Raw genomic sequence first — 18,541 nt, 5'->3', positions numbered from 1 at the left:
GGGATTGAGGATGTGCGTTGGCACCTTCTGCTGTTTGTCCCCCAAAGGTCACATCACAAAGTTTTAATGATATATAAGCAACCTGACATGCTCCAGCTTTCTTTTCCACTCCTGATCTATCTCTTTTGGATCAGCTCACTCCCAGCCAACCTCAACAATATTTACCTACTATTTTAATCTTGACTTTTTAATGTGAAACCATAAAGTCATCTAAAGTTTTAGCTGAATGTGATGGTGTGTGCCTACAATCCCAGCACTCTGGAGGCTGAAGCAGGAGGATGCTGAGTTCCAGACCACCCTGGAACATAATAAGATGGTATCTCAATAGGAAATCATCTGTAAATCTGTAGACAGTTTAAGCAAGAAAGCACCAGAGCTTTACTGAAGCTACATGAGAAATCTAAATGCCTTTGGTCCAATGCTTTCAAATAAATGAATATCCATAAATAAATAAAACCTAAATGTGGGTATCTTCAAAAGCAGTGCCTAGTTAGCTCAAGGATTATGCCTGTGAAATCAAGATTCCATTGACTTGGATTCATTCCACCTATGCAATTTAACCTATATAAGCTGCTCCATTTCTCCATACGCATGACTGAAATGGTACAATTTACACATCACCAAGTTACTTGCTGCACAGTTCACGTACTGTCAGTTTTTCCTTCCATCATGTGGATCTTAGGATGCAATTCAAGTTGTGGGGCTGAACCGTCTCACTGACCTACTTAGTTTACCTACTTAGTTTTGGGGGTTTTTGGTGTGTGCTTGTGAACTTGACATTTTCTATGAGCCACATCTGGTTTCTTACAAATCCGATCCTCTGAGACAGGCTCTCTATCTTGCTCTTAAATACCTAGAATTTTAAAGATGGAAAAGATGGAAAGGATAAAAAGGATGTGGGCTGGGGAGATTACTCAAGGGTTTGCCAAGAGTATCAGTTCAGTACCCCACCCAGAACCCACGTAGAAAACAGCCAGTAGTGCATGCTTACAATCCCTGCGTGGGAATGCCAGAGAGAGATCCCTGCAGCTTGGGAACCTGCTCCTCTAGCCTGCAGCAAGCACCAAGCCAGTGAGATTATCTCAACAAAGATGGACAGGTCTAAGGAAGAGCTCCGAAGGTTGTCCTCCAGCCTCCACATGCACATGCAAACATGTATGTACACACAGCAGAAAACAAAAAACTGAGTAAACTTTTATGGTCAGTGAGATGGCTCAGTGGATGAAGGTGCCTGCCCCTAAATCCCAACTTCAGTTCCATCCTGGGACCCAATGATGTAAGGAAAAACCTGACTTACTTACGTGAACTACACAGTTACCTGTGGCACGTACGCACACATACTATGTTTTTTATAAAACTTAAGTTTGATTACTTGGGCTTCCATTCTAGATTCACTATCACCACTTTGAAGCTTTTTAATTTGAAAGCAAGTAAGCTCCCCTGTGTCTCAAGTCGTTCCTCTATGGAATGGGCTAAAACATGTATTTTTGGACTTGGGATGTGACTTAAGATAAATACTTGTTTAGCATGAGGCCATGAATAGGCTCCCTAACACCACTTTAAAAAAAAAAAAAAAAACTCTATTGATTTTGAGAAGATAAACACAAATCAGTAAGTACCTGGCAAACAGCCCTAAATGTTTACAAAATCATTTAATATCTACTGTGATAGCAGTGCTGGTGTCACCCTCATAACTAAGAACTATGTGGTGCCCAGACAAGCCCGGAGTACACAGAAGTGGTTGTATTAAGGTCTGAGTACTCACAGATCATCATGCCAAATCAAACAATACTGAAACCTCAAACACTACTTGGTCTGTCCAGTGGCATCTCATCTTCATAAAAGACAGCAAACTGCTATTGTTTCTAAGGCAGCAAAGTTATCTGACTAGTCCAAAATAGGAATGAATATTGTTCTTAGATTAGAAAGGAAGTTAGGAAGCCTATAGTACTGGTCGTCACTTAGTAACAGCCCAAAATGCAATAGCTGCCTCACGGTAAATCTAGTAAAACCAGAGTGGCAGTAAGGTCACTGATCTGAGCATAAGGACCCAGTCACTGTTCTTAGCTAATTCTCAAAAAGAAAAAGAAACAACGTGTTTTTTAAATCATTTTACTCTGTTCATAAGTCACATTTAAATGGGCAGAACTGTTCCCATTACACACAGACATATCGTGCAAAGAAAAATAGGTGGAGAGCTGAGGAGACCACAATAACACAATGGTTGCACAGCCTCAGCCAACAGCGGTAAGGTTTGCAAGTGGGTAGGAAGGAAGGGTGCTCACAGCATTTGCCTGAGGCCATCAATGTTTATAGTAAGTATTTCTGAAAGTTTTAAACAGATCAAACTATTGTAAATAAAATAGTATGACACTTTCACAGAGGAAATTCTGTAAGTTGCTGGGCAGGTTTTACAAATCTCAGTTTGCTGAATTATGATGCAGGAAAAATAGTCTCACAAGGCATTCTGATAAATCTTACAGCCAGAGAAATTCTTATGACAAAATAAATATCCACACATACCGAGCCTACACACTGAGTTAAAATGGATGATGCTTGGTCTCAAGGGAGCAGAAGAGGGCAGCTACTCGAACAGCAGGTCCTCATCCTTCTCTTCAGCCAGCAGGTTGGCAGGCTCCATCACCTCTCCAGCTGCTCGCCGCCGCTCCAAGTCCCTCTCAAATTTTTCCTTGATAATCTTTTTCTTCTCCTGTATTTTCTTTAACCTGTAAGAAGGGGACTTTCTGAATGCTGTTTGAGTGTAAAGAAACTCAAATGTCTTCAGGTTCTGTAACTAGACAATAAACATGGGAAACTAGAATCTGAGTTTCATTTTCAGTAATTTAAAACTCATCTCAGAATGGGGAAAAACACTAATATCTGATTGCAGTAACCCTATACCCTAACCTATATTAAATAAAACTTGAAATTCATTCTGTAATAGAACAATTCTGAGCATTTTACACTTTTTGAGTCACTAAAACCCTACACATAAATGGTAACTACAATTGTACATTACACTGAGATGCTTCAAGAGCTCAGACCAGCATGCTTCCCTTAACACTCCTCTCGCCTGCCCTCCACTAAGCAAGCGTAGAGCACAGTCCCTTTGTGTAGCACTTATTTCCCCATACTGCTCTAAATCTTCATAAACAGCCAGTGGGCACCATTATTTCTCACCACGTACTGTGCTAATCTCTGGTGGTGTGATCCATTTGTTGGGATTTCCAAGTACTTTTTCTTACCTGTACATATTCAATGACAATACTGCTTGCTGAATGGCTGCTCGATTCCAGTTTCTTACCTCAGGTTTTATGTAAAGATAACCAACCCAATCACTCTTGCTTAAAGAATAATCTTCCTACTTTTTCTGAGAGGCATACATTTTTATGCCATGTTTAATCTATATGCAAAACATGACACTGATCTCCACAGCCTCTGAAAGTACAGTAGTCCTGCTCTCTGCAGAGATACATCCCAAGACTTACAGATCTCTAAGTTTGCATTTATGCTTTTTCATGCATGGTCAGTCAGCCCTTTGTAGCTAAACTTTCTATCTGTATACTAAAGCAAATGTGGTAAAAAATTGTTAAAAGTTTAATTTGAAAATTAAGTATATTAAGGGATTAATAATTAGTCCCATAAGTCAAAAATATTTACCTCTTAAAGGAAACACAGAAAAAAAAAAAAAAAAGGAAACAGCACCGCTGTAACTTGACAGCTGATGTCTGCTCTGGTAAAGGCTGGGTACTAAGTGACTGACAGCAGGTAGTGTACAGGATGGGATGTAGATACAAGGATGCTTCACCTGACAGCACAGGTTGCAAAGTCTCGTGCTGCACAGAAGAGCATACAATTGAAAACTAAACTCACATTTATATCTCTAATTTTCTTTTCACATTTTTGGACTGCAGTTAGCCACAGTCACTGAAATGGAAAATCCAATGCGGGCAAAGGGGTTCTACTGTCTTCTTTCAGTTCTCTTTCCTCTGGGTGTATATTCTAATAGAGCCCAGGATAGCCTTAAGCAACTTACAGTCTTGCCTTCCGAGTTCTGGGATTATAAGCAAGTGCTACACGCCCAGCATTTATTTCTTGCTTTTTATTTAGCAGAATAAAACACCAACTGTGCTTATTCACACGAACATTAAGTACATTTAGCCACTGAGCAAACCAAAACTGTACATATGGAAAACAAAACAAAAACCAGTAAGTGCCCATTTCAACAAACCTATAGAATTCTTCTCGCTCTCTCTCATCCAGTTCTGTGATGATATAGGCAAGGGTGCGTTCAATCCGGGGAATGATTACTAGAGGTTAAAAACATACATATGTGAGAACTTAACCACCCTTTAAAAAGATCCCCAGTATTTATCTGAATAGTACTTACTATTTTCTAATTGAAGCATTAATGTACACTTAATGCAGTATACTTGGAAAACAAAACAAAAAAAGTGAGATGTAATCTAGCCAAATAAAATTACCTTGAAAATATTTTGGTATGCACCCTTCCAGTATCTTTTCTATGTACAGATACCATATTGGCCCAAAACGATCCAACACTGGATTCTAAGTATACCCGAGCAGGTTAACAGTAAGCTACAGATGTTACCTTAAAGTAAGCGACACTATGTTAAGTGCTACGACCACTGTATGTGTCATTCAGTTCTCCTTAACACTGTGTTCCTATTCTTCTGGAATGTGAGCCCCTACATTTGAGAACTATCAACCTTACTCATTTTGTTTTGGTGGGAGTTCAGACTGACACTATAAACAGCAGACAAAAAATAGGTTTCAGAGATAAGGACATAGCTCAGTGGTAGTACCTGCTTAACCTGTGCTAGAGCACTACCAACAATATGTCCACAAATATTGTTAGACAATACTACTAGGGCACCAGCTGAAGGAAGTTCTTTGCTTCAGTCTTTGTTCCTTTCTTACCTAAGGCCGAATAAATGTTTCTTTTGTAGAAATTGAGTTCTTCAGCCAACAACATTATTAACACAATTGTACTGTTTTAAATAATGGAATAAAAGATATAAAATAAATATAGCAAAATGAGACAATAGCCTAAAGGTGAGATTTAAAGATAAATCAACCAATGGACATGACCTAAGAAAGCACTAAGGCTCTCAAGGAACAGAGTGATCACAGGAGCTAGACAGTTGCTAACCTGAACTCCCTCAGGATGCACCCGAGTGTTTTCATACTGTTGGACACATTTCTCTCCTCACTATGGCAGAGGTCTGTGTTACCTTTCAGCCTGGTCCCTGAGTCCTAGCTGCCTAACAAGTTGGCAGGGAGGAGCAAAGCGCAAAGCGCCTCCCAGCAGCTTTGACTCACCATGCTCAATGGCATTTACACGCCTGTTGGTTATCTTAATGGCTTCATCCAAAGTAACAAAGGAAGTCTAAAATAAAAGAACAGATTCTTAACAAGCATGTCTCCATGATCAGCCATACCGATACACTTGGCCCCACTCAGACTGTACTTGTACAAAACATTTGGGAACCCAAAAGACAACTACCCTCTTTTCAGCCTGCCTTAGAAAGTGAAAATCCACATGAGATTTCTATAGAACTAGTGGCATTTCCATGGAGAAACATTCCCTCATAGCCTAGATATGTATTAAGTGGACACATACACAAACCATGTTATATTTACGTTACATCTGGTACTGACTGACCATTGCTGTTCTTGTCTAGCAGGGCAGAGTTGTACCACTAACACATGCATTTTTATTAATAAAAATCAAAGAAGCCACCACTTCAAAAGTCAGATCATTAGCCTTGTTTCATACAGGATTATTTGAGTTGAGTGTCCCACGTGACTTGTCAGAGCCGGGTTGGGCACTCACTGCTGTGACCCACCTGCAGGGAAGCCAGTTCCACCAGTAGTTCCACTGCTTTGGCATAATTCCGCTTTAGTTTAGCCAGCTGCTCCCCACCTCTGGCTAAACCGGTCAGTTCATAGCCTGAAAGAGCCAGTCAGACAACATTTTTAATTAGAGAGTAGATAATCCTCTGTAAATTCCCAAAAGGAAGACAATTCAGAAGAATAACAAACATGGAAAGACAAAATCACTAACAAATATCAAACACAAAATGGCCACTCCCAGCTCGCATGAGCAGGTATCTACTTACGCAGAAGGGCACCAGCTGACAGACCAAAACGATCCCATTGAAGTCTCACTTAGTGAACCAATGAGTTTACTGGGCTCATATTACAGAGGCATGAGTTACTTAGAGAAGTATGGTGACCCCACAAGTTGCCTCTCAGGAAAGCCTCCCCCTCGCATGGTTAACTTCCTCACAGCTGCACAGTTAGGCCCCACGTCAAGTTAGTCTTCCATAAGCTAAAACCATCTACTCTGGCACCCCCCGAGACCATGTATAGCTAGAACAGAAATACATGAGGGACGGCTAGAATCTCAGCTAAGGATCTAATCCCTACTCTCTCCTCTTCGGAGGGAAGGTCCACAAGTCAATCTTGAGGGTCTCTTGCAGGTTACCACAGCTTCTCTAATTTGAATAGTAATAGCTGGTGGTTGTAAAAAAATTACTTTACAAGACTACTAGAGTAACTGTAAGGACAGAAGTAAGACACACACACCTACACTCGTTCGTGCATGCGTGTATGTGTGGTGTGTCACATGTCCACTGAAGATGGAATCCAGAACTAAACGTGTGTGTGTGTGTGTGTGTGTGTGTGTGTGTGTGTGTGGTGTGTCACGTGTGCACTGAAGATGGAGTCAGAACTAAACGCATGCTGGACAAGCACTACCACAGAGTTTCATCACTAGCCCTTGAGGGGAAACGTCACCACTTTATAAACTTGATGGATGAGATAACAGTGGTCAATGCCATTAGCACAAGGAAACTTTTCTGTCCATGTGACTATTCCTTTATTATATGAGCCACATTTAACATTCTGTACAATTCAGTGAACAAGTTCATGAACAATGAGACAGAAGTGGCACAAGAAAGAATATTTTTATATGGGAAAAAGTTAATTACTTCACTTTGAGAAGACTAAACAAATGTTACTTATCCCCACAAATGCTGCTAAGTTAGAAAGAAAAATTCCAAAAAGCTTGGAGTAAGTTAAAACTATCTAGAAAGACCCAGCATTCATAATGTGTCACAGAATGTAAGATCTTACTCTACTTTTAAAAGACATGAACCAAAAATTATAAATAGTCCATGGTGAATGCAGTTTAAGCAAAAAGGCAGTGTAGAAGTCTCAGTAGTGAACTGGTAATAAACAACAAAGCCTCATATTTTTAAACAGCAAATGACTACCACCTGTATTTCTCAGTTAAAATTATACATCTTAGGATATCTGCACTTACTGTCAGTTCCTTCGTGGTAATGTTCAAACACTGGTAAGGTAACACCTGTTAGAAAAATAATGAAGATGTGTGTATATGGACTCACAGACTGGGCTGGAAGTACTTTTTCTTTCTTTTCTTTCATTGGGTCTGGTTCCTCTGGAGCAGACTATGTAGCCTAGGTAAGCTGTTTTTCTTTTTAAAGACAAGATTCTACTAAGTAGGCCAGGCTAGCCTAGAACTTAGAGATCAGCTGGCCTCTGCCTCCTTAAAAGGGGGCTGCTTTCTATACGAAGTATCAAATACTAGAAACGCTAAATCAAATACTTAAAAAAAAAAAAACAAGAAATTAAGTTTAGAACTATAAATGGTTTCAAGTAATACACTTAAGAATTTGTCTTCTCAAGAGTTAGCTTCTTCTCGAAATTTAAATTATCCTGAGTACTAGAACTAGGTGCTAAAGTCTTAACATGCCATCAACTTGTTTATAATTTAAGAGAAACCGGGGCTTTGTCATGTAATTGATTAGCTGTAAACTGTTACCTTTACCTCTCAAAGGATTAAGGTTGGTCAGTTACCTGCTACATTGTCTTTCTTTGCTCGGATCTTCACCTGGGCTTTATTTACATTTTGGATAACTGTAGTGCTGGGGGGGGGGAGGGGAGGGGGAGAGAAGAGAGAGAGAGAGAGAGAGAGAGAGAGAGAGAGAGAGAGAGAGAATGAATGAATGAATGAATTTAGTCTTGTTTGCAAAAATAACTCTACAAGGACCCACTGGATGTTGAAACCAAAAATAAGAAGTCACATTATGTGTCGGTAACCATCTTTTTAAAAAAGATTTACTTATTATATATAAACATATATTACATATAATATATATACAGAGAGAGAAAGAGAGAGAGAGACAGAGACAGAGAGACAGAGAAAGACAGAGAGATCTGTCTTCAGTGACACCAGAAGAGGAAATTTCCCATTACAAATGGTTGTGAGCCAACATGTGGTTGCTGAGAATTGAACTCAGGACCTCCGGAAGAGCAGCCAGTGCTCTTAATAGCTGAGCCATCTCTCCAGCCCCCAGTAATCATCTTTATTCCAGAAAAAAAAAAAAAAAAAAAAAACCCTCAACAGAGCTAGTGGAAGCCCTCAATGAGGAACTAACAACAGCTAACTCAGTAGCCACAGGATAAGCAAATTTAAAGTGTGTGGCTGGCTTATGTCTTCAGTGAGTGGACATGGGACTTTGCAGGATGTATTCCTAGCAGAAAACTTTCTTTCCTTCTAAGTCTGCTGTTCAGTTGGTGAGCTGCTATTTACAGTCTTTATCCTAACTTTCTTCTGATGTCATCCAACTCACCATCTGTTACAAAAAAGAACAACTTTCCCTCTAACCACACAAAATACACTACTATTGTTGATCCCCTTCTGCTGATAAAGTCAGTGCAACTAATTACATTACCTACTACAGTATCCTACTAGCAGACCGTGAAACTTGCCACTTAACTAGCTTCAGGGCCTGCAGGTGTAAGGCCCTAACAGCAGGAAAAGCTCCTACAGCAGGAAAGACCCAAGTCATCACAAAGAAAACTAAGAAGTCCAGAAAACAACTTACACCTCTGTCCATAACTAGTCATGTGCTCTCAGGAACACTTTCACTGTAAACTATGGTAACACCATTTATCTGCCTCACAGAGTTACTAAGAGAATCATAAGGGAATAGACTGACATAATTCATTTACAAACCAGTATGCATACTTTGTCAAGCCATAATGACCTGATAAAGTCATAAGGCTCTCAATTGAATAATGGATTCCATTCTCAACAAAACTGTATCCTAGAAAGATAAAAATGTTCATAGTCATTCCCTCAGATTTCAAAAATCTAGCATTCACCTCAAAGATCCAGCACAGGAGAAATGGTTAATAAATTATAAGACTTCTTAGGGTACAAACCTGTGAAAACAGGGAAAAATGTTAATTGAAAACGGGTTTCAAAATATCAAGTACCCTGTGCTTGGCACTTATAAAAAACCATTAGGAAGGCAAGAGGCAGTCACCTATAAGGAAGGTAGAGGCAGTTAAGGTTATGACATTGGCAGTGTTCCTATTACGATATCCTTTGTCGTTATACATTTTTTAATTAATTGAACCTGAAGGCACTGGGTTTTTTCAAACACCCTGTTCGGCATCTTACCTGAAGTCCCCTGCTGTGAATTTGGCCTCAGCCAATGAGAAGGCAGCTTCTCTCATCACTTCACCCATCAGCATTTTAGTCTGAGAAAGCATATGCCAACAACAGAGTCAGTCAAGAGCTTACAGAAAAAAATCATACCATAATTAGTTCCTTTTAATAATCATCAGTATTTTATGCTAAGTACAATATATCAGCATCAAAAACTGATTTGATAATGAGAAAACTCCAGTTTTGGTCACGGTCCTGATGATGTTATAAAACCATGAGTGTTAAAATTAAAACAAATTCACTGGCAAACACAAAACTGAATCTAACAAAGCTCACTTATTCTTGAATAAGTACATGCTGATTCGCTCAAATTAATCTTCTAAATTCACTCAGAGTCCAAAACCCCAGTGGCACACTGACTCCAGAGCATAGCTGAGGATGTACTGCTTGGAAAGGCCAATTTTTTTTTTTTTAAGAGAAAAAAATTGGGTCAGGTAAGTAGAAAATTAGCTGAACAACATTAAAAAGAAAATCTGTTAAAATAAACATATCTGGTATGAGATTGATAAGAAACAGAACAGAGTATTCAGAAACAAGTCCAGGTCTATGTGAGAATTTATTATAATAAAAGACCATTTAACTGTCCATGCATTCAAAAATGAGAAATTCCAACCTTAAAACATTCTTTCACCAAAAAAGACCCATCTGTAAAAGAGGTCAATACATTTTGTCCTCCCCTCCCCCATGTGTGTTTGAGAGAGAGAGAGAGAGAGACAGAGAGACAAAGAGAGAGACAGAGAGAGAGAGAGAGAGCGCACACAAAGGACATTGGTTTTCCTGTTCTATGACTCTCCACTTTGCTCTCTCTTGAAACTGGAGTTAAGCTGGCAGCTAGCAAGACCCCACCCCAACTCACCCACCCTGGAGTTACAGGTTCACGAGACCATGCCTAGCTTTTTATATGGGTTCTAGGCATTTGAACACAGGTCCTCTGGCCTCCGCAGGCACTTATACTTACATGTGCATACCCACACAGATGCACACATATACATAATAAAGGTAAATCGTAAAACACACACAATGAACAGACAGATACAGAGGCATACACCTGTAATCCTGGCATGTAAGAGGAAGAGAGACAAAAAGATGGTTTAAGGTCATGCTTCATTACACAGCAGTTTGAGACCGGCCCTGGTTATATGGAACTGTTGCAAGAAAACTAAAACAAAACAAAACTTATAAGCCAGATGTGGTGTTTTGCACCTATAGTCAGAATTATTCAGATTAGTAAATCCAGAGAATTGCTTGAGCCCATGAATTTATGGGAAATTGGGCAAAAAGAATCTCTCTCTCTCTCTCTCAAAATAAAGTTATAAAGTAACAAAATAAAACAATCCTTTTCTAGGCCTTTGAAGCCTTTCTAAGCCTTGTATAATTTAGATCTCTAAGGAGTCAGCTTGGTGGCTCATACCAAATCCCAGCACTGGACAACTAAAGCAGGAGGGCTCAAGTAAAGTGGGCTCTACCCAGCCTGTGAGTGATATCCAGGCTGAAGTAAGGTGGGCTCTACCCAGCCTGTGAGTGATAGCCAGGCTGAAGTAAGGTGGGCTCTACGCAGCCTGTGAGTGATAGCCAGGCAGAAAAGTTGGGGTTGGGGAGGACAAAGGGCAAACTTTGTATTTAACAAAATAAAACTGAAGGAGCTTCAGTTGTTTGTTGTCTGTCTAACCTAAAAAGCACAGGATGCAGTTCAGTGGAAGAACACTGCCTAACACACACAAGTCCCCAGGCTTGCATCCAAGGAACTCAAGACACTTCAATTGTCCTCTAATTTACAGATATGAAGAAAATACTTTTAGTGTTTTATACATTTACCAGAATGTATAATGACCTTTCTCAAATGAAAAGAAACTCACAAGAGAATCAAATTACCAGTGACCATGAAAAGCTGTATCAGCTCACACATAACTGAAAATAGCACAGACTGAAGACAACTTCAGCACAGCAGACTGGCAACAAATAGGAACTTCATTAATGCCCATTAGGAAGGATGTAAGAAAACAAGCAGAATTTAATTATAAATTAGCATTACATCTTGGCAGTGACCTATACCCTGGAAGAAGACTGTAAAATTATTTTCTAGAAAACTGTTAGCATATATGTACAAAAGGATTTAAGCATTTCCTCCCTCCAAGGCACTATTAATACTACAGCCACATCATTAATTCCATTATCCACAATAAAATATCATATCATAAAGACTAAGACAAATTTATGTATAGATATATAAAGTTGTCTGTGTTATGTCACAGAGTAGGGGAGAGGGAGGAGAAGGCAAAAGTACTATAGAATTTAATACTACTGTTATTTTAAAAATCCATGTGTATGCACAAAATACTGGGGACAGAGAGACAGCTCAGTGGGTAAAAGCACCTGATGCCTTTCTAAATCTTGATCCTCAGCACCCATATAAAAGCCAGAAGGGCTATGCACCATGCTGAACATCTTTCATTCCAGCATTTAGGAAATAAAAGCAAGCAGATCTCTCTGAGTTCAAGGTCGGCCAGGTGTTCATAAAGAGTTCCAGAGTGGGGGTTGCAGAGATGGCTCAGCGGTTAAGAGCACTGACTGACCTTCCAGAGGTCCTGAGTTCAATTCCCAGCAACCACATGGTGGCTCACAACCATCTGTACTGAGATCTGATGCCTTCTTCTGGTGTGTCCGAGAACAGCTATAGTGTATGTATATATATAAATAATAAACAATTCTTAAAATAACAACAACAAAAAGAGTTCCAGACTAGCCAGAACTACATAGTGGAAACAGATTACTGAAAAGACCTGCCTCAGAAAAAAAGAGGACACACAGCATACATCTGTGATCCCAGCATTCCTATGGGGAGACAACAGTGGAGTTAGAAGAACCATCTGGCCGGCCAGCCTCGAGTTAGCAGCAGATACATGGAGACACTGCTTTAGTAAAATGGGAGGCAAGAACCAACTCCTGATGTCCTCTGACTCCACACATGTGCTCTGGCATGTGCACAGGCACATAAACTACAATAAACAAATTCATATTTGGAAAGTGTCAAAACAAAACTAACTCAGAGAAATGAGAGATGGGACTGCTAGAGGCAAGAAGAGACCTAGTAAGAGAACGATTCTGTGTAAGTCACAATTTATCCCCCTCCCCCAAAAAACCCCACTGAACAGAACCTACTATGTGCTGGCACTATTTCAGGCACTAGAAATAGAGTACTGAGAAAAGACCAAGTCCTTACTCTCTGGAAATTAGATTCTCTAGTAGGAGTGAGACCATCAAATAAGATAATATCATGCAGTAGTGTGTAGCACCATAAGATAAAATGAAGACGTATGACCCAAGTAAAAATAGTAGTCACTTCAGATTGGATGGTCAGCAACAGCCTCTGTGAGGAGATCAGAATGACCAGAGAAACCAGCCAAAAGAAGTTCTAGGGAGCGAGACACTACTCTTATGCCTGGAATTTCAGCATTGAGAGAATGAGGCAAAAGAACTGCCATGAGTTCCAGACTATCCTGGCCTACAAAGCAAGGCCCTATCTCAATTTAGAAAGGACTAAGGTAAAAGCATTTTAATCACAGAAAACATAATGAAAAGTCCCTAGAAGGGGACATCAGAAAGAGCTTCATGAGGTGAAAGAGGCAGGCATGGTACAGATCAGATCATGTGGCTCTGTCGACATGACAAAGTTTGGGTTTTATAATGAACTCTCTGAAACTTACATTTCTGTGTGTTCATATGCCTACATAGTACATAACAGTTCTATATTATTATACCTACTATAGAGGTATTAGTATTTCTGAAGGAGAAAAGTTGATTTAAGTAATATCAAGAAAAATTAGGAAAGAGATACTTACCTTTGCAGTAAGGTATATATTTAGCATGAATGAAGCCCTAGACTTAATCCCCAGCACCGGAAGAAGAAAGGAAGGAAGGAGAAAGAGAGAAAGAGAGAAAGGGATGGGAGGTGGAGGGAAGAAAAACAAGGCCATACTTCTGTTGTGGACAGCCCTGGCCTTGTATTTTGATACTAATTCCCCTTTCCTGTGAAGGACTGCAGAGGAAGTATGAGTCATTACACAGGTGATTTCTAGTGAACCTTCTGCCCATCTTAATTTGTAAAATAAAGGCTGGAGCCAGTGGTTACGCAGAGGAAGGGGAGGTGGAGAAATAAAGGCTGGGGAGAGAAGAGAGAGAGGGAAGATGGCTGGAGGACGACTGGAGGAAGACAATGGAGGACAGAGATGACAGAGATGACGATGACTGGGGAGAAAAGAGGAGAGAGAAGACAACGAAGGAGAAGAGAACTGAGAAGCAGGAGGTAGAAGGACAGATGCAGAGTCTGGGAAATCCTCAAGTTATAAGGGTCTCTTAGCTGGGGAACAGTATAGGGGTATCTGCCCAATCTAGGCTTACAGATTATATTCATAATTACTGAGTCATATTTTCATTGACCGATCCTGACTGGGTTGGAGATTTAAGTATCTCCCACTGCATACTTTATTTTCCTTAGATGTATATTAAGTAGATACCCTGCTCTAAGCAAAGTTCATTCTACCTCTATTATCTTCTTCAGGATCTGTCGAAATCGAAGAGTTAAGGCATCAGACTTTTTCTTCAGGAGGTTTCGACCAGTCTGTGCTCCTTTTAATCGAGCCTTCATGATGGTCTGTGCCCTACAAAAAAACAAAGCAAACATATTTATTGTCACCACTTAAAAGACACAACAAGGGGCTGAAGAGATGGCTCAGAGGTTAAGAGCACTGACTGCTTTTCCAGAGGTCTGAGTTCAATTCCCAGCAACTATATGGTGGCTTACAACCATCTGTAATAGTGTCTGATTCCCTCTTCTGGTGTGTCTGAAGAGAGCAACAGTGTAATTGTATACATAAAATAAATAAATAAATCTTTAAAAAAAAAAAAAAGACACAGCAAATACCACTATGAGATTTATCTGCTGTTTTATATGAACTAAGAATTGAATGAGCTCATCCAGGTGCAAAGATCAGAACTACAAAGTTCTCACAGAAACTAGGAATGGCTTTCTTTGGGAAACAAGGCTTGGGAAAAACATGAGCTTACTTTTTTACTACTGCATTTTTTTGTATATTCTATACTTTATCCACAATGATATATTTCTATTACTGTTGTTGCAATAAAGTCATAAACAAAGATCTTATTATCACTGGAGATCAGGCAGGCAGGAATTTGAACCAGATTTGATTCTAGTGACCTGCTCAAAACTCAAAAGAAGGCTTAAACCTAGGAGCACAAGACCCCAGTTCAACAGTTCATCCCTGATTATGATATAATACTTGAACAGTATTCCATCTGAAAGGTAGTTAGCAGTGGGTACTCTCACCATAGTCTAAACCATTGATGCTGGTTCAGTTTCCAGCCCAAGCAAGAGCTAGCCACACCAATGTGTACACTGAACATTCTGCACTGTTGACACTAAATACCAGAATTAAGACTCAAAAGATTGGATAAGGGGCTGGGAGATGATTCAGTGTGTAAGAGCACTTGCTTTTTGAGCATAAGGAGCCAGTACCCAAGAGAAAGCCAAGGATGTCTGCATGTGCCTGTAGCCCCAGCACTGGTGGGCAGAGATTCTGAGAGTACCCTCATAGCCAGCCTAGCCCAAACCACAAGCTTTCAGCTCCATATGAGACAATCTCAAGGCAAAGAGGGGAAAGTAATTGAAGAAGAAACTAGACACGCTGTTCTAACCTCCACAGGCATATGCACCCACATACCTGAATGCACATACACCCACACACACATACACACAGGAAGTTGGGGAGAAAATTAGATAAAATTTAGGTTAATCCCAGCACAGCAGATTCCTACAAGTTTGGAGCTTTTCTGATAAACTAAAGGTCGTTCTAGATGACTGTACCTCTGTGAATGTGAACAGGAAGTTTTCAGTTACTGGGACTAAAGAGTGACTGGAGCTGGATTCGGAGTGGTGAACACCTGTAATCCTAGCACTTGGGACCTGAAGGCAAGCTGAAGGTCATAATGTAATAATAATAGTATGGGCTTAATTTGAGAAAGATGGAAATAAAGGCTTAATTCTATTTTTAAAAAATAGTAATGGGATATATAATAATGAGTTAGAGGTGACTTGCCCAACAGTTTTAGAAGAACCAAGATTTACCTGACTTCTACTAACTCCAGTTTTTGTGCCTTTTTCCCCCTTAAGACAGGGTCTTATGTATCCCAGGCTGGCTTTGAACCCGATTCTGTTATGCTTCAGGCATGTGCCACCACACCCAGATTTATATAGTACTAGTGAGTGAAGGCCAGGGCACTGTATGTGTTGGCCAAGTGCTCTGCCATCTGAACCACATCCCTTTTGGAACTCCTTTGCTTCCATCCAAACTTGTTTCATGTTCTCTGGCGATACACAAATGAAAGCAACATTCCACAGGACAGTAGCACCAAGGAATGAAGGAGAAACCAAAATCAGTACTGCATGATCCAGACCACGGCTGTTAAACCTGCTCTTTTCTGTTTCAGAGCTGCTCAGCCCTACAAAAAAAAAAAAAAGAAAGAAAGAAAGAAAGGAAGGAAGGAAGAAAAAAAACAAGAAGTTTGACCTTCAACTAAAACAGTGACTTTGTCTCCTGCTGAATCAAAGACATCTGACTATATGACAAAGAACCTGCTGTCAAGCTTTGGGAAAAATATTTACTTCCCACCCCTGACTTCCTCTCAGCTAGCAAACTGCGTGCTCTCAGATAACAGTTCCACGGTCACAGACCTATCATTTCTCCGTCTGAGCCCAAAGAAGACCATTTTCCACCTTGTAGTCTTAAATTAAAAGTTCCAAAGTACAAGTAAAAACATATCAGCATTATGAATAGTGATTAAATATGGCTAGACATTATTTATAACAGTGAGACCACTGACAGCAAAGTAAAAAGGTGAGCGCCATTCTGGCTCACACAGACATGCCTGGGCATTTTAAAGAAAATGAGTAACACTCAAGCAGACTTAGAGAAGTAAAAATCAAAAGGGTTGGTGAGTCCACCTGTGGTTGTGTCAGCGGTGTCTGCTCTCTGACAGTTAACAGAAGTCAGGATTCTAGCCTCCCTCAGAGACACAGAGACCCTGTCCCCCCCGTTGTTTACCTTGCAAAGAAGGGTTCTCTCAGATCCTGACACATCTATGAGTTATATAAACTATATATTCAATTAAAAACCCTTTTTAATAAACATTCTTTCAAAGAGAAGTCTAGGATTTATCAAATCAGGTGTCAGCTAAAACAAGTATTTAATTCTATCAGCTTTGAGTTTTGTTTGTTTGAGGAAGGCATGGTTATTTTTACTTTTAGGTGCTGGGGATTGCACCCTGGGCCTTTTGTATGCCGGGCAAGAGCTCTATCTCTGAGATATTACTCAGTGGCATTATAGTTGGGGTTAGGGCCCAGGGGGAGAACTATGGTCATCCTAGGAGCATAGCCTTGTGTTTCCAGAAGCCAGGTTGGAATCTGGTGTCTCAGTAAAGCTTGGAGGGGTTCATTACATGCTGGGTTTTCAGATCACCCTAGGGTAGTCCTGATCTTTAGCTGTTCCACAGCATTGCATTTCTCCACAACTAGCCCATTTGTGCAGTTAGTATAGCCTGCCATTTCAAAGTTAGTGGGGAGAAGGTTAAAAGGGTGTTTTTTAAAATAATTAAACCCTTTCATTCATTGAGAACTACATACACCCTGGCAGAGACAGAAATTCACTCTGGGGTTTAAATATAACTATTTAAGAGTCCTCTGATCTGTGAGGAAAAAAAGAATAGGAAGAGGAAAACAATACAGTGTATCTCTCTCTCTCTCTCTCTCTCTCTCTCTCTCTCTCTCACACACACACACACACACACACACACACACACACACACCAAAACAGGACCATAGTTAAAGACTTAAATATCAGAGTAAAAACTGATTTCCTTCTTCAGGAACAATTGAAGATGAGAGCACCAACAGGAATAACCTTTACTTTCCACAAGTTATATGCATTTGAGAAAACTTCAAATTTTCATTTACAGATGTCATTTCTCCTAACAAAGACATTAGGCCAAAGCAGAAAGGCAGCCTGCAACTGAGCACATCCCAAGGCAAGAAAGGGTTCGAGGAAGAACTTTTTTGTGCATTTTGTGTAGAGATGCATTAAAAAGATGCCTCCTTCATCCAGGAGACAGCCCAAATAAATATCCGTGTGACAGTGTCATGAGTGGCATTGCTAGGGTAGAAAGACTGCAGTCATCACAAGGCTGTAGGAATACCTCAGAAATGCAGGGATACCTTCCCACAGCAGGTGATTGTTGACGGGATCCAAGACTGAAACCTACAGCTGTGAGAGGGTGACACAGTCAATGTCACTCTGGCTTAGGGGCCTTCTATATGCTTCCCATCACTTCACTTCCCGTCTGAGAGCTTTGGTCAAACCATCTTAGCTTCTACGTCTCACCCGTCAGCACTGAGGCAGAAATGGCGACGGCTCAGTTATGTAAACTCCGTGTGTGTGGAATGAATGAGTGAAGGCATCAACCTCCAAAAAAGCCTGTGGACTGGGACCACCTTCTCCAGCCTCTTCTCTCGGAAGGAACAGGTGAGGGGGGCTGGAAAGAAGCCTCCCTCCGAACTCAGAGGAAGACCCTGGGGAAAGCTCAGGAGCGGCCCAGAAAACAAGGAATCTCGCTCTGGTGGCCAAGGATGTGCATTAATGCGCTCGGGGAAGATGTGCCTGAACGTGGTGTCGCTTGTCCTATTTAACTTACATTCGCGAAGGGAAGATTTCAATCCGGTCTTTGCCCGACATTCTGACGGTGATTCGGCTCGGGGCCCCGGCCGGACAATCGGGACTGCAACACCTCCAGAACAGGTTACCACAGCACCTTCCTCCACCGGAGTCAGCTGATGGTGTCACTTGACCCCTTGCGTTGCTAGGAGGCAACCAGGAAACCGGCTCCCACTTCCGTTTCCTGTTGTGA

At 40.6% G+C, this 18,541-nt stretch overlaps 1 protein-coding gene across 1 annotated transcript; it reads right to left on the bottom strand.

The window, feature by feature from the left end:
- Positions 1–2,096: 2,096 nt before the first annotated feature.
- On the bottom strand, positions 2,097–18,529 carry Atp6v1d (ATPase H+ transporting V1 subunit D). Its single transcript, XM_076921898.1, has 9 exons — positions 18,329–18,529; positions 14,109–14,226; positions 9,521–9,600; positions 7,909–7,976; positions 7,352–7,396; positions 5,871–5,974; positions 5,344–5,410; positions 4,232–4,310; positions 2,097–2,726 (listed from the first exon to the last, which is right to left on the bottom strand). Exons 1-9 carry the CDS (start codon positions 18,367–18,369, stop codon positions 2,585–2,587), a joined length of 744 nt encoding a protein of 247 aa, XP_076778013.1. The 5' UTR covers positions 18,370–18,529; the 3' UTR covers positions 2,097–2,584.
- Positions 18,530–18,541: the final 12 nt, after the last annotated feature.

Source organism: Arvicanthis niloticus, chromosome 23 (genome assembly GCF_011762505.2).
Source record: "Arvicanthis niloticus isolate mArvNil1 chromosome 23, mArvNil1.pat.X, whole genome shotgun sequence".
Taxonomy (NCBI): domain Eukaryota; kingdom Metazoa; phylum Chordata; class Mammalia; order Rodentia; family Muridae; genus Arvicanthis; species Arvicanthis niloticus.
Note: the sequence above shows the minus strand (reverse complement) of the source record. Positions and strands in the feature narration are given on the sequence as shown.